Source organism: Grammomys surdaster, unplaced genomic scaffold, assembly GCF_004785775.1.
Source record: "Grammomys surdaster isolate TR1022 unplaced genomic scaffold, NIH_TR_1.0 125946, whole genome shotgun sequence".
Lineage (NCBI taxonomy): Eukaryota > Metazoa > Chordata > Mammalia > Rodentia > Muridae > Grammomys > Grammomys surdaster.
In genome coordinates, this window is record NW_021620768.1 from 3,834,230 (window position 1) to 3,856,862 (window position 22,633).

The 22,633-nt window shown below is 46.2% G+C and overlaps 1 protein-coding gene and 1 non-coding gene across 3 annotated transcripts; both read left to right on the plus strand.

Moving 5' to 3' along the window:
- Positions 1-2,186: 2,186 nt before the first annotated feature.
- Positions 2,187-8,059, plus strand: S100a16 (S100 calcium binding protein A16). 2 transcript variants are annotated; one of them, XM_028753282.1, is made up of 3 exons: positions 2,187-2,353; positions 6,916-7,094; positions 7,246-8,059. In XM_028753282.1, the coding sequence occupies exons 2-3, from the start codon at positions 6,942-6,944 to the stop codon at positions 7,474-7,476; spliced, it is 384 nt and encodes a 127-aa protein (XP_028609115.1). In that variant the 5' UTR covers positions 2,187-2,353; positions 6,916-6,941; the 3' UTR covers positions 7,477-8,059. The 2 variants fall into 2 exon arrangements, with proteins under 2 accessions (XP_028609115.1, XP_028609116.1); XM_028753283.1 differs by lacking the exon at positions 2,187-2,353 and adding an exon at positions 6,117-6,268.
- A 5,522-nt stretch (positions 8,060-13,581) lies between these two features.
- On the plus strand, positions 13,582-13,685 carry LOC114609121. The gene has a single exon (XR_003709462.1). It is a non-coding gene; the product is annotated as a U6 spliceosomal RNA (small nuclear RNA).
- Positions 13,686-22,633: the final 8,948 nt, after the last annotated feature.

Consider the following 22,633-nt stretch of genomic DNA (forward strand, 5'->3'; position numbering starts at 1 on the left):
AGAGAGAGAGAGAGAGAGAGAGAGAGAGAGAGAGAGAGAGAGAGAGAGAGAGAGAGAGATATCTTGGGCTCATTTGTTTGTGCCGTGGCGGATGTTATAACCATACGAGAGACTTTGGAAATTGAGTGTGCCAGTTTTTGGCCATTCATTGAGCTGTACTGAGGCCAAGCTGTTTTCAGTAAGAAAGGTTTTAATAAAATCTCCGAGTTAAAGGAAGAAGAAATAAGGGGTCATAAGACACAGGAGGCAGTAAGAAAGCCAGAGGCCCTGAAGGATGGAAGGAAGCAGTGGGATTTCCTGGAAGGAGGGGAGAGATTGATGTGACAAAGGTCGCAAATAGGAACTGCCTAAGGGAGGATTCCAACACCATAGAGGGCCTGGATGTGGACAGTATGGGAGCACAGTTCCTGGTGGGGGTGTGGGGGTCATAAGGAAGCCCCCAGAAGGAGCTGAGGACAAAGAGAACAGAAGTTACCTACTCTGACATGGTGTCATGAATAACAGGGTGTCCCCAAGTGAACTGAGAGCCTTGTCAGAGAGAAATGTCTCCAATCACAGAGGAAAGGCTAGGTCGAGAGGAGCTCTCTGACAGACTGGTGTGGCTTTTGTAATAAGAACAGGCAAAGCAGGCAGCTGCGGGGTGACACTTACTAAGTAGAAGAGGAGAGCTGAATGGTTAGAGCAGGTAGAGAACACAGCTGAAGAGGTGAACTGGGAGAGGCTTATGGGAAAAGGAGGGAGGGTTCCAATAGAGGGAGAGGAGGAAGTGTCTTAGTAGAGAGATGCCCAAATGGTTTATGCCTTGGAGGATGTAACAGGTTCCAGGAGCCAGAAGGATGTCTACTGAGTAAATAAGGAGAGGTGAGTGGTTAGAGCAGCTAGTGGAAAGAGGCAGATTTTAGAATTTGGAGTCAAATTTTGCAGGTGGCAGAAGCCAGCAGAAACAAATAACCTATACAGTCTTTAGGAGAGTAAACAAGCAGCTTGGTTCTGTCAGGAGAGAGGCTGACTGAAAGGAAGAGCCTCCTTGGGGAGGCTTATATATATGTGTATATATGTCTCCCAGGTTTCAAGCACCAGATGAATGGAAATGAGGACATGATTGTTCCTAGGTATGGCTGAGGAGAAGCATTTTATTGTAAATATGAGACAGTATATCCAGAAGTGTCTGGAAGAGTCCAGACTGGACATGGCAGCAGAATAGACCATAGAGGTTGAGGGAGAAGAGAGAGGGGTAAGAGAGGGGACCAGGAGCCAAGAGTGGAGGACCAAGACAGAAACTGAGGACAAAGAGAACCATGACAGTGTGTGGCTAAAGTGAGCGGGTTATGCAGGAATCAGAAGTGTGTGTGGGGGAGTGGGTTATACAGGAATCAGAAGTGGGGGAGGGAGTGGGTTATACAGGAATCAGAAGGGGGGGGGAAGGGGAGAGGAGGGAAGCAAAGCTCAGGGGCTAGAGAGGTAGGGGTTGGAGGTAAGAAGTGTTGAGAGTAGCCAGGATGCAGATGCAGAGCAGGGCATGCGCTTTGATATGTTAATAGGCACCCCAGATAGCCATTAGCCATTTTTCTGGTGTGTGTGTGTGTGTGTGTGTGTGTGTGTGTGTTTTCTTTGATACCTGACAGAAGTCATCATGAGAGTGGGCCAGTGGGTCCTTCCTCTCTTTTTAACTGAAGCCTTCTGTAAGGAGGTCAAGCTGGCTAGTTTCCTTGGGTACCTGCAAGAAAGGTGTGTGCAGGGCTGGGTGCTTGCAGTGGAGGCATCCGCTGTACAGGAGGGTCTTAGAAATGAAATCCCTGAGCTTAGGGTGGCTGAAATGGAGAGGGGAGACTAAAAATGCTGTTGTGTTTGCTCTAGCTAACAGAAATCAGGTGTTAGACTCCCAACAGCAGGGAAGTCCTGTGGCCAGGGAATCTAACTGAACTTGTCTTTGGTGGGGGTTGCCCTGAAACCTGGCTCTCAGTGACCTAGGTGAGAAAAGCAGGTGAAAGCCTTCTCTTTCTTTCCTCTGCCTTGTTGGATTCTGCTCAGAGCCTGTTAGTTTAGGAGGGTTTGGTTGAGGGACTGCCAGCTTCTACCACTCCCTCTAGGGTGAGGGTAGAGGGGTGTTAAAAAAAAAAAAAAAGGTGTGTATCCCTTTAACAAGGGCCCAACCCCAGGGCCAAGTCAAGAGTTCAGTCACTACCTTCCCACAGCCAGCTCAGCCAGGCAAGGCCGGGAGGGAGTGGGACAGATTCTGGGAGTGCAGTGGGGAGGAGTCCTGGCTCCGCTGAGCAGGAGCTGCTGCTTGGCTGTCAGTGCCAGAGCCCAGGCCTCAGAGCCCTGCTGGAGGAGGTGGACTTGGAGGAGGCAGGTGAGCCCCCCAGGCCCAGCTGGGGACATCTGGGGCTGCTGTAGGGACTCTGAAGCCTTGGGGCAGGGGTCAGGAGAATGGTCAAGAAGGAAGCCAGCGGAGAGGTGCCTGCCAGAAGCAGGGCAGGAAGATTTTGGTAATAATTAACTCTCCCCAAAGGCTAGTTAGGGTATGGGCAGCCCTGGTGGCTTTGTGAAACCTGTAGAGGAGTAGACAGGGCAGCAGGACCCTCTTGCTGGCCAAGCAGCCGACCTGGATCATCTCCAGGGGCTGGGACATTGGGCAGAACATTCCAGGGCCTTGCCCACAGCTGTTGCGTCCTCTCTAAATGGAACAGGGTGGAGAGTGTGTCTTGGTGGGCGTTAGGGGCCCGACAGACTCTAGACACAGGCTTCACGGAAGCTGTGACCTGGGAAAAATAATGGGGTTCAGGAGGAACTGGAGAGGGCCCAGAGAGCCTAAGAAGCCCGGAAAGGGAGGCAGGGGCTGAGGTGGCTTCTCTTCCACCTGGGACACAGGCAGAACCGGCATGCAGGCCTCATTTGCTCTGGGTGGTGTTCCTTGGGAGTGGCCCGGGGAAGCCTGTGAGGGCCCCTGGATGGGGGAGAGGGAAAGAGAAAGGAGTGGAGCTTCAAACTGGCAGCTTTTCCACTCTAGAACCTAGGCAGGTCCCAGCTTGACTGGCTTTGCCTGGCAGAGCTGCCTGCACTATAGGAGTGTTTGCCTGCCCGGCCCAGTTGCGGTGGGGGAAAGGCCAGGGGTGATGGATGCTAAGATGGATTCAGCCTCTATTCAGGAGAGGAACCTTATGAAAGTTAGAGAGGCCTGGGTTAGAGAGGTAGGGGTGTGTGTGTGTGTGTGTGTGTGTGTGTGTGTGCCACCCAGTTACAACATATGAGTTGGGGAAAAACTTGAAGGACTTCTTGCTTCAGCAGAAGTTGGCTGAAGATAAATGGGGTACTTAAACAGATCAGGACTGGCAGAGTTGATGTAGGGTATGATGTCATGCGTCCTGTGAGGGTGTAGAGGTAGGAGCACCTCTGTGAACCATTAATCTCCAACACTGGGAAAAGAGCATGAGGGAGCAGAGAGACTTGGGAGATTCTCTTGGAACAGTCTTGCAAATAGAGATTAAAGCCCAGTTCGGTTACTGTACCAGCCCTGCATATTGATAGCAGTTGGGAGGGATGAGTTAACTGAGAAGGGGATGGCTGAATGAACAAGAGCGTGAATGTATTGCTGAACAGATAGGTGAATGAATGAAAGTAATTAGTGAGGCTGTCAGTGAATGAGTAAGCCAATGTGAAGAGGATGAGTGGATTTGAGGTAGATGAGAGGGACGCAGAGAATGTCACAGTTAAGACTGAAAATCTTGTAGGCTTTGGGGAAGATCCTAAGAGATGGGTAGGGATGTAGTCAACATTTGAAAATAAGTAACCACTTAACTGTACGTGAGGTGAACCTTGGAGAATGTGGTGGACATTCTGAACTCCAGACCCAGGTGGACTGAGGGATGGTGGTGAACAGGCTCTTGGAAAGGGGTGGGGACCAGACTTGGGGGAGGGAGAGTAGGGCTGGAGTGGCTGAGATCCAGGGGCATGGTCAGGGCAATTTGGGCTTTTGGAAAAGTCAGCAAGCCAGGCTCAGGTGGGTGGGGGTGAGGGGTGGAGGGGGGAGAGCCTCCTGGTTGCTCAATGATGAATCAGTCCAGGAGACTAAGAGGACATTGGGGGAAGGGTGAGGCCTAAGGCGAAAGGCCCCTTTAGGGGAAGGCCCTTTGAAGTAATTCCCTATTTCTGCTTTTCAGGAAGGCTTCAGTGTACACTGGTATCTCATGTCCTCATAACCCCCTACTCTCATTCCAAGACTTGCCTGTGAAGAAACTACCTCCAGGATAGGTCCGCCTAGGAGAACAGCACAAGCCCCACACACCTGGAGGTCCTCAGGCTTGCCTAGTTGAAGGATGGGGCAGCTGCAGGAGCAGGTGGCTTCGAAGTGGGTGGGGTAGTTGAGCCTGTCATCTGCCCCCCGGGGGAGGGCGGAGAATAATGACACCTGACTGCCCAACTCTGATACTCTGGCTTCAGAAAACACTTCAGAAACACACTTGTCCAGATGGTTATCTCAGAGCTGTCCATTTTATAAAAAGAACCTAGGGAGGAGGCAGATCCCTGGAAGGAAAGCCTGGGAAAGAGTCAGGACACTAAAGCTGCATCTCTGGTCGGCCCAGTGCTCCTGGGTTAGGTGGCTACATCATCTGTTGGGTGTTTCTCTGTCAGTTGTTTGCTTGGCTGCTGCGAGAAGCCAGGTAGGGATTGGGCATAGTACTAAGGGGCAGGAGGAAGCTCCCCGGTGGAGGAACAAAACTTAACGCAGGTAGAGGGAAAGCAGAATTGGCTGTTTTGAAGAGCAGCAGTATCTCAGTGACCTATTTCTTCCTTACCTTCTCTTTGACTGTTTCCTATAGAATTCCTCATTTGGAATAACTCTGGAATGGTAAAGGGTGGAGATATGGGTAGAGGGGTCTCTAATTCCAATTCTCATTTTCCTCTCATGACTTGAGAGAGAGAGAGAGAGAGAGAGAGAGAGAGAGAGAGAGAGAGAGAGAGAGAGAGCGCTAGTTGAAGATAGCTCTTCCTGATTCTGATGCAGGTTCTACAATCTCTAGGAACAAATGGCCATCCTCATTCTTACCCAGAAGGCATCAGGGCAGACAGATTATGTGTTGAACAGCGTTTTTCTTCCTTATTTGTATATGTTAGAGAATTTGTCTGTATGTCTTTCAAACATTAAGCCATACTATTACACTCTTAACAAACAGAGTATGGAGAAAAATATAGTTTCCTGTGGGTTTGGAACGGTGTCAGCCATCATTCCAGCCACAGACCAGAATGGTTGGGTGAGAAAGGAGGGTAAAATTTCCTACCAGACCTGCCCCAGCCTCACCACACTCCCTCTCAATACCCCTTTCTTCCACATGCTGGCCTACTTCCTCCTGTTCTGATCATTCCTTAAGAAAAAGATACATAAAGGTGTAGAAAGGTGATCAGGGGCCTTGGGCACCTGGCATTAGGGCTGGACAGAGGTGGAATATTTGAGCATTTCCTTTGATCAGGGCACTGGGCCAGGTATTGTGTGCTAGATAAGTTACCCAGATTAAAAAGAGGGTACTTGTATATTTAGGATTTAATAAACCTTGCCCTCAAATCTACAAATTCTGCTATCTGCTATTTAGCTCATAGTACAGCATCTGAATGTAAGAAACCCCGCTGGCTTTATAGATGGGGAAATAAGAGGCAAAGACTAAGCAAACCAGCTAATGGCCCCAGCCGGTGCTGATGAGGTGAAGACAGACATGGCTGAGGGAGTCCAGAAAAAGTGTAAGTCAAGGCAAGTTTTCCTGCAGGCACAGTTTGGGGAGGGCCAGGATGACAGGCAGCTGTCAGCTGAGAGGAGTGGGCAAGGGAGAAGACATAACTACACAAAGGCTAGAAAGCATGTGGGAAGGACAGGAGGCATGCTAGAATCTGTCGAAGGAGACCACCTTTTTGAATCCGACGGTGGGTGCACAGGCCTGGCCCAGTGACTGTGTCACTTTGTGTCCACCTCCCCTTCCTGGAACCAGCTGGGTGAGGGCAGCAGGAGTTCATTGTTGGGCTTGAGGGTGGGGGGGGGTTTGAATTGCCAGGCTGATTTGGAGGGGCTCTGGACATGGGCGGCGACTCACAGACTAGATCCGCCTGCTCTCCTCCCATCCTGTTATTCAGAAGGCTGTATCCGCTCGCTCGGAGTGTGAGTGGCCTTTTGTTCTGGGGTGAGGGGGTGATGAATGTAGCCTCTGCCAGGCAGTTGCTGTGTCCAGAGGCCCAGGCTCTGTCTCCAGCTGGGGCAGAACTGGGCCAGGATCTTCCTTAGGTAATGGGGTGAAGGGTGTCATTGGGCCGTGATGTGTATGGTTAAGGAATGGTTATGAGGGAGGAGAGGCTGACAGGGTGTGGCCAGGAGGGGAGCCACATGGAATCTGATCTGATGGAGCAGACTTTGCTCTTTCCTAGAGATGGCCAGTGGTGGCCTAACCCCCTGAGCTTACTACCTTAGAGCCTGTGCAAGGGGTTGAGGTGGGCCAAAGTTCCTATCTCTGCTTTGTTGCTTAGATCTGAGGTCTCAGCCAGTCCTCAGGATGGAAGATAGAAGCCCCTGGTTTCCTCTGTCTTTATTCTTACCAGCTAAGGTTGCCATGGAACAAGGGACCTGTGTGTGTTTAGGGGGGACAGTTACCTGCCTCCTCTCCTCACAGGAGCCTCCTGCTCTCAGAGGCTCTGACAGGCATCAGGCCTGCCTGGGGCAGGGGAAGGGCTTGGAGAACCTGTCTTGGCAGTTGGCAGCCTGGCTGGGGAACACCTGGATTAGAGGAGTCACATAGCTCTTCTTCCAGGGCCACCCCCACACTCACCTTGCTATCCTATGTCTGCTTCCCTCCCTTCTCGGAAAGACACGAAGTCTGGGGATGCTACAGGCTGTGTGCAGGGATGTCCCTCCTCATCTCTCTTTCTGCTTCTTAGGCCCAGAGAGGAGCTGAGGCAGTGAGATGGCTGACTGCTATACTGAGCTGGAGAAGGCAGTTGTTGTCCTGGTGGAAAACTTTTACAAATATGTATCCAAGCACAGCCTGGTCAAGAACAAGATCAGCAAGACCAGTTTCCGAAAGATGCTCCAGAGAGAGCTGAACCACATGCTGACGGTACCCCCACTGCCACTCTCTGTATCTGATCTTCTTTCTCTTCACAGTTCTCTCAGTGACCCCTCTCCATGCCCTGCTAGCCTGGCCAAAGGACTCTTCTTGGGTCCTGTCTGAGTCGTCTCAGGCTTTACTGATTCAAATTCTTCTACAGGACACAGGGAACCGAAAGGCAGCTGACAAGCTCATCCAGAACCTGGATGCCAACCATGATGGGCGCATCTGCTTTGACGAATACTGGACCATGATTGGTGGCATCACCAGCCCCATGGCCAACCTCATCCGACAGCAGGAGTGCCAGCAGGAGTGCCAGCAGGAGAGCCAGCAGGAGAGCCAGCAGGAGAGCCAGCAGGAGAGCCAACAAGAGCAGCAGGGCAGCAGCTAGAGGCCCCTCTCAGGCTCCTTTTCATGTCCTGATCCATGTCCTGCCAGTGTTCTTCCCATGCTTCAAATTGACTCTTTCTTCCTCCCTTCTCCCTCCAGACCTGCTCCTACCCTTGCTGAACAGCACAAGATGGGTGGGTGGGGGCTATCAAGGGCTCTTTGTGAGACTTACTGTGGTAGTGCTTCCCTGAGTGTCCAGTCCCTGGAGCCTGTATGCCCTGGGGGAGGTCCCCTTTGTGAAATATCGATGCTGTTTGCCCCTTCCCCCCAGACTTTCCACACTTGTTGAGTCTGTGTGGTCTTGCAATGGCTGATGTTCCTGTCTGATTCTTGCCTGATTCTGGGTCTGTCCTGACCTCTAGAAGTCAGCTTGCTGCTTGAGGTCTCCCAGCTCCTGGCTGTGGCAGCTATGGCAGTGGCAGTGCCAGAATTAGCCTCTTCTTTTCTTCCCAACCTCTTAGCTGAGTGGAGAGGAATGCCCAGGGGGCTCCTGTCCAGCTGTCTCTGTCTGGGAATGACCTAACCTGGGTTGAGCCCCCTCTCTGCTCTGCCATTGAAATAAACGCTGGATTTGGAGTTTGTAACTCCTGGCTGGTTCCTTTGTGGTGTTCTTTAAATGCTTCAGACTTCCTGAGAGTGTATTGCACCTTGATGATCTTTTCCTTGGTCCCTGAGGCTCTAGGGAATTGCATAAGAGAATACTATATGCAAACAAAACAAGAAAAAAAGAGTCAGAAGTTAAATTGGGGTTGATGGCACACATATGTAATTCTAAAATCTAGGCTGCAGCATAAGGGGCTGGAATTCAAGGCCAGCCAGGGATGCATAGCCCAGCATGGTGTTGTTTGCCTGTAATCCCCAAAGGCCCTCATAACCTATTCTCAGATTCAAATTCAACTTTTAGGTACATAGTAGGTGTCATTAATTAGTCTTCAATACAGTTAAATAAAAGGGTCTATGACCCTTAGCCTTGAGCTATGAGTAGCATGAAGGGGTTAGATTCTCAGAGGCTAATCCTAATGTGGAGAGATGTTGTGGGGTGGGGATACAGAGTGTAAGGGGAGAGAGGTATGAAGGAAGCCAGAAACAGAAAGGGAATCACAGTTTTCAGCTGCTGGGAACGATGCCAGCTTTTCCATCTCTCTCTGCTCTTAACTGAGAAGCCCTCAATAGGCACATGGCAGGAAACCCAGCCTGTACCCACGACTTAAGGTTCCCCTAAAGAAGCACAGGTGTAGAGAGGTTTGGTTTTTTTGTTTTTCCATTTTTTTTGTGTGTGTTTGTTTTTATACAGGGTCTCACTATGTAGATTTGGTGGGACTGGATCTCTCTATGTAGATCAGATTGGCTTTGAACTCACAGAGATCCAAGAGTCTCTGCCTCCCAAGTGCTGGGATAAAAGATGTGTGCCACCACACCAGACCTAAGTGCAGACTTTGATTGTGGTGTATTTAAGGATTTTCAACGTTGTGAAACTGGTGTGTCTCACAGGCTGTTGTCAAGGCCCCACTGGCCTTTTTCCTACTGCAGTCATAATAACCTTTCCATCCTCTTTAAAATTATTTTAAACATTTATTTATTTATCTATTATTTAAAATAGATTCTTCTCTCATACAATACATCCCAATTACAGTTTTCTTTCCTTCCACTCCTAGCTCTCCCCATCTCCCCTATCTCCATTCTCCCCTAATTCACTACCCCTCCATCTCCCATCAGAAAAGAACAAGTTTCCAAGAGACAACAACCAAACACAACAAAACAAAATACAAGATAAGGCAAAAGCCCCTACACAGAGGCTAGACAAGGCAACCCTTCAGAGGGAAAAGAGTCTCAAGAGCAGACAGAAGAATCAGAGACCTTCTTGTTCTCTCTCTCAGGAGTCCCATAAAAATACTAAGCTTAACCTATAATATATACACAGATGACCTGGTGCAGACCCCTGAGTGTCTTATGCTTGCTGCCTCAGTCTCTGTGAGCCTGCTTGCACCCTGCTTAGATGATTCAGTGGACTGTGTTCTCCTGGTGTCCTCCGTCTCTTCTGATTCCTACAATCTTTCTGCCCCTCTTCCATGGGGTTTTCTGAGGTGGGGGATCTGATAGAGATCCCAGTTTAAACCCTTTCTCTGCATAATGTCTGGCTGCATCCACTCCTCTTAGATATCAGAGGAAGCCTCTCCGATGATGACTGGACAAGGCACTAGTCTATCTATCTATCTATCTATCTATCTATCTATCTATCTATCTATCTATCTATCTATCTACAGATCTTGGTTCTACCCTATTTAGGTTTCTGGGCTATTTAGCCTCTGGTTCCTGGTCATCCAAGCAATGTCAGGCATGGGCTCTTTCTTGTGGAGTGGGCCTCAAGTTAAATCAGAGGTTGGCTGGCTACCCTTACAAATTTTGTGCTATCATTGACCCAGAACATCTTACAAGCAGGATAGATTGTAGGTCAAAGGTTTTGTGGCTGGGTTAGTATCCAAGTTTCTCTTTTGATAGCCTGCAGAGTGTGTTCCCACATGGAAGAGATGGGAACATAGGGGTCAAGACTCCATGCAGAGACTGACTAGACTTACCCGTGTTACAAGAGCTGTGTGTATGTCACTGGCAATGTCTGTCCCCACTCCCCACTCCTGTCAGTTTACAGAGAGCATTCCTCTGTCCTAGATCAGAAGATCTGTTTGAAGATCTCCACAGGGCCTCCTCAGCCAAGAACTCAATGGAATGCAACCTAGTTTCTTGACTGGAAGCCTTGCCTGGTTACAAGAGATGGCCAGTTGACACTATATCCCTCATTACTACTGGTCCTCTCTAGGATCGCCCTCATGGATTCCATGAAGTTTCCACTACACTAGATTTCCACACCACTCCCCAAATGCCCCCTAATTCCAGCTGTCTCTCTCTGTACTTTCTCTCTCTGTTCCATCTCCCCCAACCCCTGATCCTTCCCACCCCTAGATCCACCTGTCCCTAGCACACCCAAAAGGATCTATTTCCCCTTCCCTATCTTTTTCTAGGGAGATCCATTTGTTCCCCTAGAGCCACCCTCTTTACCTAACTTTGGGTTTATGGATTGTAGTTTGATTATCATTTACTTAATGGCTAATATCCAGTTACAAGTGAGTACATACTACATTTGTCTTTCTGGGTCTGGATTACCTCACTCAGGGTGATTTTCTCTAGTTCCATCGTTTGCCTGCAAATTTCATGATGTCATTTAAAAAAAAACCCAGCTAAGTAATACTCCATTGTGTAAGTGTACAACATTATCTTTATCTATTCTATAGTTGAGGGCTATCTAGGTTGTTTCTAGTTTCTGGCTGTTTTGAATAAAGCTGCAATGAATATAGTTGAGCAAGTGTCTTTTCGGTAGAATAGAGTGTCCTTGGGTATATCCTCAAGAGTGATATAGCTGGGTCTTGAGGTAGATTAATTGCTAATTTTCTGAAAAATGCCATATTGATTTCCATAGTGGCTATACAAATTTGTACTTCCACCAGCAGTGGAAGAGTGTTGTTCTCCTTGCTCCATATCCTCAATAGCATGAACTGTCACTTGTGTTTTTGATATTAGGCATTGTGTCAGGCGTATTATAGAATCTCAAAGAAGTTTTGATTTGCATTCCCCCTGATGGCTAAGGATGCTGAACACTTCTTTAAGTGTTTTTCAGTCATTTGAGATTCTTTTATTGAGAACTCTCTATTTAGATCTGTACCCCACTTAAAAATTGGATTATTTGGTTTATTTGTTATCTGCATTCTTGAGTTCTTTATATATTTTAGATGTGGAGTTGGAAAAAAACATTTTCCATTTTACAGACTACTACTTTGTTTGAATAATGGCATCTTTTGCTTTATAGAAGCTTTTCAGTTTCATGAGGTCCTATTATTTATTAGTTGTTGATCTTAGTGCCTGGACTATTGGTGTTCAGTTCAGAAAGTTGTCTCCTGTGCCAATATGTTAGGCTGTTTCCCACTTTCTTTTCTATCAGGTTCAATGTATCTGGTTTTACGTTGAGGTCTTTAATCCACTTGAACTTGAGTTTTGTGCAGGGTGATAAATATGGATTTACTTGTATTCTTCTACATCCAGTTTGACCAGTACTATTTGAAGATGAAAATGATATCTTTTTTTCCAGTGTGTATTTCTGGCTTCTTTTATAAAAAGCCAGATGTTCATGTATGTGTGGATTAGTCTGGGTCTTAAATTCAATTCTATTGATCAACATGTCTCTTTTTACGCCAATACCATGATTTTTATTACTATAGCTCTGTAGTACAACTTGAAATCAGGGATGCTGATACCTCCAGCAGTTCTTTTATTGTTTGAGATGGCTTTAGCTATCCTTCCTTTTTTTTCATATGAAGTTGAGATTTGTCTTTCAAGGTCTGTAAGAATTGTGTTGGGGGGCTGGAGAGGTGGCTCAGTGAGAGAGCACTGGTTGCTTTTCAAGAGGACCCTGGTTTAATTTACAGCACCCACATGATACTAACAACTGCCTGGAATTCCAATTTCGGGAGATCTGGACTCTGCAGACACTGCATGTGCATGGTGCACAGACATACTTGTAGGCAAAACACCTACACACATAAAATATAAATAAATAAGTAAATAAATAGTTTTGGAATTTTAATGGGGATTACATTGAATCTGTTGATTGCTTTTGGTAAAATGGACATTTTTACTATTTTAAAGAAAGATTTATTTATTTATTTTATATGAGTACATTGTAGCTGTCTTCAGACACACCAGAAAATTATGTCAGATCCCATTATAGATGATTGTGAGCCACCATGTGGTTGCTGGGAATTGAACTCAGGACCTCTGGAAGAACAGCCAGTGCTCTTAACTGCTGAGCCATCTCTCCAGCCCCATTTCTACTGTGTTAATGCTACCAATCCGTGAGCATGAGAGATCTTTCTATCTTCTGGTATCTTTCTCAATTTCTCTCTTCAAAGACTTGAAGTTTTTGTCACATAGGACTTTCATTTTCTTGGTTAGAGTTTTTCCAAGATATTTTATATTAATAAAGGCTTTTGTGAAAGGTGTTGTTTCCCTGATTTCTTTCTCAGTCTATTTGTTGCTTGTATATAAAAGGACTACTGATTTTCTTTTCTTTTTTTTTTTTGGGGGGGGGTAGTTAATCTTGTATCCAGCTGCTTCACTGAAAGTGTCTATCAGCTGTAGGAGTTTTTTGGTGGAGTTTTTAGGGTCACTTATGTATAGTATCATATCCTCTGTAAATAACTATATTTTGACTTCTTCCCTTCTAATTTGTATCTCCTTGATCTCCTTCAGTTGTCTTATTGCAGAAGCTAGAACTTAAAGTACTATATTGAGTAGCTGTGGAGAGAGTGGACAACCTTGTCTTGTTCCTGAGTTTAGTGAAATTGCTTTGAGTTTCTGTACATTTAATTTGATGTTGGCTATAGGTTTGCTATAAATTGCCTTTATTATGTTTAGGTATGCCCCTTGTATCTATAATCTCCTCTTTCTCCTTCTCCTCTTCTTCTTCCTCTTACTCCTTTTGTTTAGGTAGCACTGGGACTTGAAGCTACAGTTTCAAGTGTGCTAAGCAAGTGCTCCAGTTTTGTGCTCCCCCCCACTTGAGGCAGGTTCTCTGCTCTCCCCATGACTCTTTCCACCCATCAGGGTCCCTTTCTTTTCTTATAAGCTCTCTTCTGTTTACATATCACATTTTTATGGGGTTTGTTTTGGAGACAGGGTCTCATGTAGTCTTGGCTAGTCTTGAACTGGCTAAGTATAATAATTGAGGTTAATCTTGAACTCTGGATCCTCCTGCCTCTGTTTCCCAAGTGCTGGATGATAGACATGCATCTCCATGCCTGTCTATTTTACTCTATTTTGGTGATTATTTCCAACATATAATAACTATGTATTTCATAGGGTGCAGTCAACTTGACACCTGTATGCAATGTATAATGACCAAATCACAGAAGGTTTGCTTAGTGTGTTAAAAACAAAAACAAACAAAAACACAGCAAAACAAAAACAAAAAACAAAAAACAAAACACAAAAAACAAAACACTTAAACAGGAGGGTGAAGTTGTGGTGTTCTTATGTGTTTCAAAATGTTTTAGGGTTGTGTTTGCTTCAACAGCACAGTATTAAAATTGGAATGATACAGAGAATAACAGCATGGCCCTTGCACAAGGATGGCATGCAAGTCATGAAATAGTGACTATATATAATGTCTTACTGTTTTTGAAATAGTCTTCTGTAATCTTACCTAACCTGGGCTCTTGCTATATAGTTCTGTCTGGAATTGGTTCTAATGCTCTGTCTTATTTTGGCTCCCAAAAGCCTCACTTCCAGACCTGAGGTTCCCTAATCCTAGCTGGCTTCCATTGATAATAAAGAATTGCCTTACAGCCAATGGCTGGGCAGAGAGATAGGGCAGGACTTTTAGATTGCACGGGCAAGGAATTGAGTGAGGGGGGAAGAAGGAGGGAGACTCGCCATACAGGGAAGCAGAAAGATGAAACATAAAGGGCCACTGGCATGTAAGAATCTGGGAAAGTGGCCCTAGGGGCCCCTTCCACTATTGGCTCTGGGGTAGCAGAGATGAAGTAAAGATTTTAAAAGATGTTAACTCAGGAATACCTGAGGGGAGTGTTTGTTAGCTGCTGGGAGGTTTAGAAGTGACCATCCATTGAGCTAGTCAAGGCATATCAAAATTAGCTGGTGTGTGTGTGTGTGTGTGTGTGTGTTTCATTCAAGAATCCAGAGAGCTCTTGGGTGGGAGCAGTGCATGTGACCCACCAGGAGTCAAATCAGTTTAACTAATTCACCATAACATAGTTCTGCTGAGCTCTCAGACTCACTCCAGTCTACAATCTTTCTTCCTTTGCCTTAGGAATTCTGGGGTTATAAATGAACAATGAGCATCACCACATCCAGCTCCTGTTGCTTCCTTTTCTTCCTTCTCCTCTTCTCCCTTCTTTCTTCTCTTCTTCTTCCCTTCCTCCTTAACTTTCTTCTTCATCTTTCTATTTTCACTTTTTTGAGACAGAGTCTCTATATAACCTGGCCATTTTGGCTACACCAGCCTTTTCCTTTTTCCTTTCTTTCTTTCTTTTTTTTTTTTTGGCATATAATTACTCACAGAAGTCTCTTATAATCCTTTTAATTTTCATGGCATCACAGCCCTCCCCTACCCCCATCCAGATGTCTTGTTTTGACTAGGATTGCACTACATCCAGCTCAGGCTAGCCTTAAACTCAGCCTTTTGAGGGTTTGAACTACAAGTGTGAATCACTGTGTCCACAATTACTAAGCTTTTAAAAGCCTGTTGTTAGAGGGTCTAAGTTCAAGCCTAGAGTTATGTGGAGGAAGTGGAATTTTTATGGAGGCCAGAAACTTTAATGGCAGTCTGGGTTTTGCCTCAGGGCCTGAAGCCAGAGAAGTCCCAGAGGGCCAAATACAGCTAAGACAAGGTCATGGCACTTACAGCTTCTTGGGAAGTGTGGGGTAAGAAAAAGGCTGACAGAGTAAACTGAGCAGGTCAGAGGACCAGCTGCAGGTCTTGGTAAGCTGGCTTTCCCAGCACCCTCTGTCTAGGGAGGGTCTTACACTGCCCTGCCTCAGTGTCTACACCACCTGGGACTGAGGTTAGGAATTGTCCAATGAATGTGTCTATCAAAGTCATCAGTGGCTTGATTTGTCATTCTTTAGAACCTGGAATATTATGTAGCATGAGGGCAAAAATACCTAAAAACACATATGTCAGTATTTTAAAAAGATCTGCCTATCCATCCATCCATCCATCCATCCATCCATCTATCTATCTACTTTTTTGTATGTAAGTGTTTTGCCTGCATCTATGTATATGTACCATATGTGTGCCTAGTGCTGTGAAGACCAGAAGATATTGTTGGAGCCTCTGGAACTGGAGTTACAGATGGTTGTGAGTCAGCATGTAGGTGCTAATAACCTAACCTGGATCCTCTATAAGACAGCAAATGAATGTTTTTAATAGCCTAGCCAGCCACCTCCCAGCCTTGCATCAGCTTTTGTTTTCTATTTTGTTTTAGATTCCTAGTAAAATCCCTTTTGAGAGACCCTTTATATTATCTAGCATTAAAAGTTTAAAACTTTGTTTTTCAAATCCAAGGCTTATTTGTTCCTTCTGGCAGCTCCGTGAGGCAGAAATCAGTGCCTACACTTTACAGTAGAAGCCATTGGGGCTCAGCCGTGGTGTGGCTTACCCAAGGATGTTTTGCTTATTCCCCAAAGAGCTGCAGCTCAGGCCCTTTTACTAAGTCTCTGTGGACTGAGCTAAGGACAGGAACACTTGTCTGTATTTTGAAACCATTACAATGGAGAGGTGGTGAGAGGAGCGGATGGCTGAGAGGAGACAGCTCAGAGCATGTGCATAAGGATGGGTGCATGAGGATGGGAGGTCCGTTCTCAATACCTGTGTATTTAAGAACAAACACGCAAACAATCCAAACAGGCACGGCAGTGTGGACCTGTAATCCTAGTATGGGTGAAGCACACAGCCAGATGCCTAAGGCTTGCCATCCAGGCTGTCCAGCTGATCTGGGGAAGTAGGTTCAGGAGACATCTTGTTTCATAAAAATAAGGTGAAGAGTGATTAAGGATGATACCTGGCATCAATCCCTGGTGCTCTTGCGTGTGTGCACACACCCATACTCAAAACAATGTGGTACCTAGTTTGCACAAGGCTTAACAGAAGGTATGAAAGAAGAGTATAAGGGGGTGCCATCCAATTTTATGGAACTCACAGCTTAGTGAAAAAGGCAGGAAATAGACACATGATTGTATAAATTCATGGGGGATTGCAAAGTGAGATAAACTTTGAAGGCATTTCTAACAAAGTAACCTGGGTAACCTTGGTGTATAGAGTGTCTTTGTAGAGGTGGGACAGGTAGAAGATGTGAGAAGGGGTGGGTTTGTGAGTGCAGATGGTGTAGATCTGATGGAACTGGGAAAGAAAGATGTTTTGGTACCAGAGTGGTAGTACTATGCACCACCAGATGTTTTCCGCTGATGGAGAGGAAGATACATGAATATTGTAAGTTTAGTTTGGTCATGTGGTGATGTCACATGAAGTTGTATACTTACACCTGGAGTTCAGAGGGATGGGCTGGATTGGTAGTCTGGGAGTCAGAAATATTTAGATGGTATATTAGGGTTCTGCAGAGAAACAGAAGTGATGGAATGAGTAGTTATTACCCAGAGGACTTACAAGATTGTCTTACCTGAAGCAGGCTGGGTAGTCCAGCAACGGTTGTTTGCATGCTGGTCTTAGAGGCTTAGAACCTAGCAGCTGCTCAGTCCAGAAGGCTGGATGTCCCTGCAGTCTCACACTGGTGCAGAAGGGATGGAGTATTCCTGGAGAGGTGTTGGTCTTCAGTCTACACTGGAACTCTGAAGATGCTGAACTGTGGCTGAGAGCATATGCTGCTTGCTCTTCAGAGGACCTGGCTTCAGTTAGTTCCTAATTGCTCATGTTGAGTGACATAATTGCTTGTAATTCTAGTTTCCTCAGGCACCTGCATGGACATACACTTACCAACATACAGACACATACACACTTTTTTTTTTTTTTTTTAAAGAAGCTGGAACAGTGGGGCATGGTGGCACATATCTTTAATTTCAGCACCTGGAAGACAGAGGCAGGCACAGATCTGTGAGTTCAAGGCCAACATGGTTGACACAGGGAGCTCTAGAACATCCAGAATTGCATAGCCTGTGTCAAAAATCAAAAACCAAGAATCAAAAAGAAGCTGGGAACTTTGTGTGTGTCTGTGTGTGTGTGTGTGTGTGTGTGTGTGTGTGTGTGTGTGTGTGTATGTGGTTTCTCTGGATAGCCCTGGCTGTCCTGGAACTCACTCTGTAGACCAGGCTAGCCTCGAACTCAGAAATCTGCCTGCCTCTGCCTCCCAAGTGCTGGGATTAAAGGCATGTGCCACCACTGTCTGAGTAAAGGCCAGAATGCAAAAGCAGTACCACTTCTCCTCTGGAGCTCTCTGTATCATGGTTCTTACTGGATGGTATTGCTCATGGTACTGCTCACTTGGCTGAGGGCCGTCCTTTCTCAGTTAATCACTCCAGGAGTCACTCTCAGGCTCATCAGAGTCATCTTAGTCGACTCCAGATCCACTCAAGGGGACAATCAAGATGTCATCCTAAGTATTGAACATAAATGGGTTTGCCAAGGGACTAGAACACAGCAAGAAGCATGTTCATTTCAAAGTGAACATATGTAAATCCAATGTCCTGACGGCCCTCTGCCTCAGCCCCAACTCCATTCTCCCCACTGTTGAGTTTGGAAATCTGGAGCTGCCTCTGGCTCCCTTCTCTACCTAACATCCCCTGGTGAATCTGTTTTCAGGTTTTGCTGGTCAGTCTTCAGATGCATCTAGACTCAGTCTCTTATTTCCACCACCTCAATCATTATTACACCATCCTGAACCATGGTCACTTCTCATTTAAACTAAGCATTGCCCCGCCCCTTTATGGAGGTCAGATGCTACATAGTCTCTTTTATATCCACACAGCAGCAGGGGCGAGTCTTACTTGTAGACAGATCACTTTACAGGCCTAACTGGCCCAGACCTTGAATCTGCAGCGATCCCCCAGTGCAGGGATTGCAGGCGTACTCTCCAGTGTTCAGCTCAACATGAGTCTTTTAACAAATACATTAGATCACATCTGTCCTCTGCTCAAAATCTTAGTGTTTCCTAGTTTCCTCAGGGGGAAGCTGAGGCAAGATAGGAAGACAGGGAATGACAGTGCCATGCGGAGCACAGCTGGGAGAGGAAGGGACTTCTGATCCTTTGTATTCCTGCTGAGAAAGGCAGGGACTTGAGACTCCATTGAGAAGGACCTAATGGCAACAGGGAATCTGTGGTTTATAATACATCTTATCCAGGTTTGACTGATTCTCAGCACACACATAGTGGGTCATAACTACCTGTGACTCCAGTTCAGGAGTAGGAGGAGGGCTGACACCCTCTTCTTGCTTTCCAGGACACTGAATAAAGTAGCGCACAGACATACATGCAGGCAGTAAATAAACTGCTCTGTTTAGACCCACATGGTGTGTTCACAGAGAGACCTCCAACAAGGACATCAATGATGACTATGACAGTAACTGGGCTCGGCTTACTTAGGGCTAACATGATGCATGACCTCATTGTCCTGGCACTTCTCCCCGCTAGACTAGGTGATGGCGTTCATTAGTGTACCTTACCACTGTTTACTGAGAAAACCTCTAACTTTTAACCTCCATACAAATTATACTCCTTAGGCAAAGTTAGAAAGAAAGGAAGTGGTTTCTTAGCAACCTTTAGAGATGTACTTTGAGGGCCACTGGGATCCTATAAACACCATGTGTACAGGAACATAATGGTGACTCACCCCAGGAGCCCCACTTGTCTTATCAGGTGTGTTTTCTCACTTGGAGTGTCACCATGCCCGCCTACTGCTTTCTTAGTATTTTTGTACTAAGGATTGAACTCAGGGCCTTGCAAATGCTAAGCAAGTACCTTCCCAACCAGCTGTACCCTCACCCTTTGTCTTAAGTTTTACTTTGAGACAGGATCTTTTGAGGTTTTTCAGGTGGGCCTTGAACTTGTGATGCTTCAGCCTGCCCAATAGCTGGGATTAGAGGCCCATGCCACTATCCTGCTTGGTTTCTTGACACAGCATTTATAGATCTCTAAAACGTTGTATATCATTTTCTTCTTTACAGTGCGATCTCCATGAGGGGGGATTTTCTCCTGTCTTGTTTATGGTGTTGTTCCAGGACCTGCCATGTAGCCAGTGCTCAATAGTTAAAGGATAAATGCACTCCCACGTGGAAGCATCTGAATTTTACCACATCCCAAACCCGTATTTTCTGCCCCAGTGTTCATTGCTGTCTTATTCAGGTATTCTCATCTGTCTTAGAGTCTCTATTGCTATGAGAAGACACCATGAATGAAAGCACCTTGGGGAGGGAAGTTTTATTTCACCTCTACTTATACATCCCAGTTCATCACTGAAGAAGTCAGGGCAGGACCTGATGGAAAGGCCATGGAGGAGTGCTGTTATTGGTTTGTTCTCCATAACTTGCTCAGCCTGCTTTCTTGTAGCTCTCAGGGCTGCCAGTTGAGAGTGGCCCTGCCCACAGTAAGCTAGGCTTTGCTGTATCAACCATCAATCAAGAAAATGCATGCAGGCTCTTCCACAGGGCAATATTGTGAGATACTTGCTCAATTGAGGGTCCTTCTTCCAGCTTAACTCTAGTTTGTGTCAAGCAGACATAAAAACCTAGCCTGCACAAGGATCTAGTCACAGGATTCTTCCTGAATTCTTCCTTACCCCTTGTTGTGTTTTATAAAAAGAAAGAGAAGAGGAAAGGGTATGTTTGGTGGAGGCACAGTACAGTGTGAGGGAAGGGGGTAGCTCTGTGGGCCCATGCTGAGACATCCCTTTCCCCTGAAGTACCAGCCACACATCGGTATAGTATAGAGCAGAGTTTATTTAGGGCATGGGGAGGGGAGTTGAGGGAGTAGAGATAGAGAAAGGGAGAGAGAGAGAGAGAGAGAGAGAGAGAGAGAGAGAGAGAGAGAGAGAAGAATGGAGGTAGAGGCTGGCTGTGAGCATGTGGAGAAAGAAGGGGGGTGAATAGGGAGAAAGGGGGAAGAGGGTAAGAAAGCAAGAAGAGAAGAGAGCAAGAGAGTGAGGAGGGGACAAGCAGCCCCCTTTATAGTGAGTCAGGCACACCTGGCTGTTGCTAGGTAACTGGGGCAGAGCCTAGAGGAAATGCCAATACCCCTTCTCATGTCCAGTTGATCAACAAGAGTTATTGCTTTTACCTCAAAAGTGAACCTCAGCCAGCTGTGGTGATATGCGCTTGCAACTCAAGGACTTGGAAGGGTGGGGCAGGAAGATCGCTGAAGTGAGGCTAGCAGTGTCTGGGCTACAAATGTCTGCCTCTTTCCATCCTACTGCCCCTCAGCTCCATCTTACAGTACTATCTCCTGGACACTGTGGTCGCAGGAGACAGACTCCTAGTTAACACAGTATACTTTGATCTCTTAAGTTTTTCTTTAGGTTTATTTTTTATGTCTGAGAGTTTTGCTTGCTTGTATGTCTGCGCACCATATACATGGCTGGTGCCTGTGGAGTCTACAGGAGGGAGTTGGGTATCTTCGAACTGGAGTTACAGATGGTTATGAACCACCACGTGGGTGCTGAGAACTGAACCCTGGTCCTCTGCACAAGCAACAAGTGCTTGCTCTTAGCCATCGAGACATTTCTTCAGCCTTACTTCGCTCTTGTAGAGGTAACTGGCAGTCTGGGTATGGTGTTGAATGCTGTTAACTCAGCTCTTGTGAGGCTGAAGCAGGAGGATTAGAAATCAAGGTTAGCCTGAGCTACACAATGAGTTGGTCTCACTCACTGTGTAACTCAGACTGTCTTGGAGCTCGCTGTGTAGATCAGGCTGATCATACTGTGGTGGTTTGAATAAGAATGGATCCCAAAGGCTTACATATTTGAATGCTGGTCACCAAACAGTGGCACTATTAGGAGGTATGGCCCTGTTGGGGTACCTCCATGCTCCCTGCCTTGAGGATAACAGACTAAATCTCTGAAATTATAAGCCAGCCCCAATGAAATGCTTTCCTTTAGTATTTTATAAAGAATAAGAGTTACCATTGGCCAGGCATAGTGGTACATGCCTTTAATCCCAGCATCCAGGACACAGAGTTCCAGGCCAGCCTGGTCCACAAAGGGAGTTCCAGAACAGCCAGAGCTACACAGAGAAACTCTGTCTTGAAAAACCACAAACAAACAAATAACAAAGTTTTGAGTACCCAAAGACCATGGAGGAGCCAATTCCAATGTAAAAACATAAGGGTCTTTATTAGAGTCTAGAGCAAAGTTTCTGATTGTCCCCATTACAGCGGGTCAGAGTGAAAGTCCTGAGTCTAGGGGTTCAGGGTTTTTATTGTGGTTACAACAAAGTTGGGGATTTTCCATACAGGTCAGCAAGTTAATATTTTAAAAACTGCATTTCTGGTGTAATCTGCAGGAACGGAACTTGAGGGCAGAACCATCTGACAAACAGGATGGTCAGGTTATCTATTCTTTGCAGGGTGTCTTAGGCGTGGCTTTATGTACCCTGGTCCTTCTGTTGTAGCCTGACTGGCTGTTGACCAGGGAGGCTGGGTTGCCATAGGTTGCCTGTTCAGGAGAACTCTGTGGTTTTTTTCCTGCAATTGGAGTTTAGCCCCCTAGTCTCGCATAAAACGGAGTTTCTAAAAAAAAAAAAGGAGTTGGTTGGACCTTATAGTACCAGGGACTGGGATATTGCTGTGACAGGCCTGACCGTGCTTCTTGTCACCAGAATGTGGACTTTGGGACTTTAGATGAGGAAAGCAGTTGAACATTTTAACTGGGGCACAATGGGCCGTGCTAGAAGAAGCAGGGAAGGTGGTGGTGCTGTGAGCCTGTAGATTATGATGGCCCAACTCTAGAGGTTTCAGAGAAGACATTAGTAAGTGGCCTACAGATGGTTCTTATGATATTTTGATGGAGAATATGGCTGCTTTGTGCCCTTGTTTGAAAAGTCTTCCTGAGGTTGAATTGAGGAGTTTTTAGATGAATGACATTGACAGAGAGTTTTCAGGCAGCCCAACATTGACTGTGTCACAGGGTTATTAGTGGCCAGTCTTATGCAGATCCATAATGAAAAGAAGCAAGCTGTGCAAGCAGAAATGCAAAATGTTCAGTTTGAAGAGGAAAGGGGCATCAGGAAGTGTAATGGAGCTAAGTCCAGTGCTCAAGGAGATTAAAAGTTAAAATATATATGTTAGTATTTTGTCTAAACTCCACCTCCACAGTTACCTGGCAACAGCCAGGTATGTTCCTCCCCACAGTTACCTGGCAACAGTGAGGTAGGCTTGCCCACTATAAAAGGGGCTGTTTGCCCCCTCCTCTCTCTCTTGCTCTCTTGATCCCTCTGTCCCCTCACCCCTTCCCCCTTCCCTTTCCCTCTCTCCATGTGCTCATGGCCAGCCTCTACTCCTCTCCTCTCCTCTCCTCTCCTCTCCTCTCCTCTCCTCTCCTCTCCTCTCCTCTCCTCTCCTCTCCTCTCCTCTCCTCTCCTCTCCTCTCAA

Coding starts and splice junctions, on each gene's coding strand:
- S100a16 (XM_028753282.1), top strand. CDS start 6,942: ATGGCTGACTGCTATACTGAGCTGGAGAAGGCAGTTGTTGTCCTGGTG. Junction 7,095..7,245: donor AGCTGAACCACATGCTGACG/GTACCCCCACTG, acceptor ATTCTTCTACAG/GACACAGGGAACCGAAAGGC.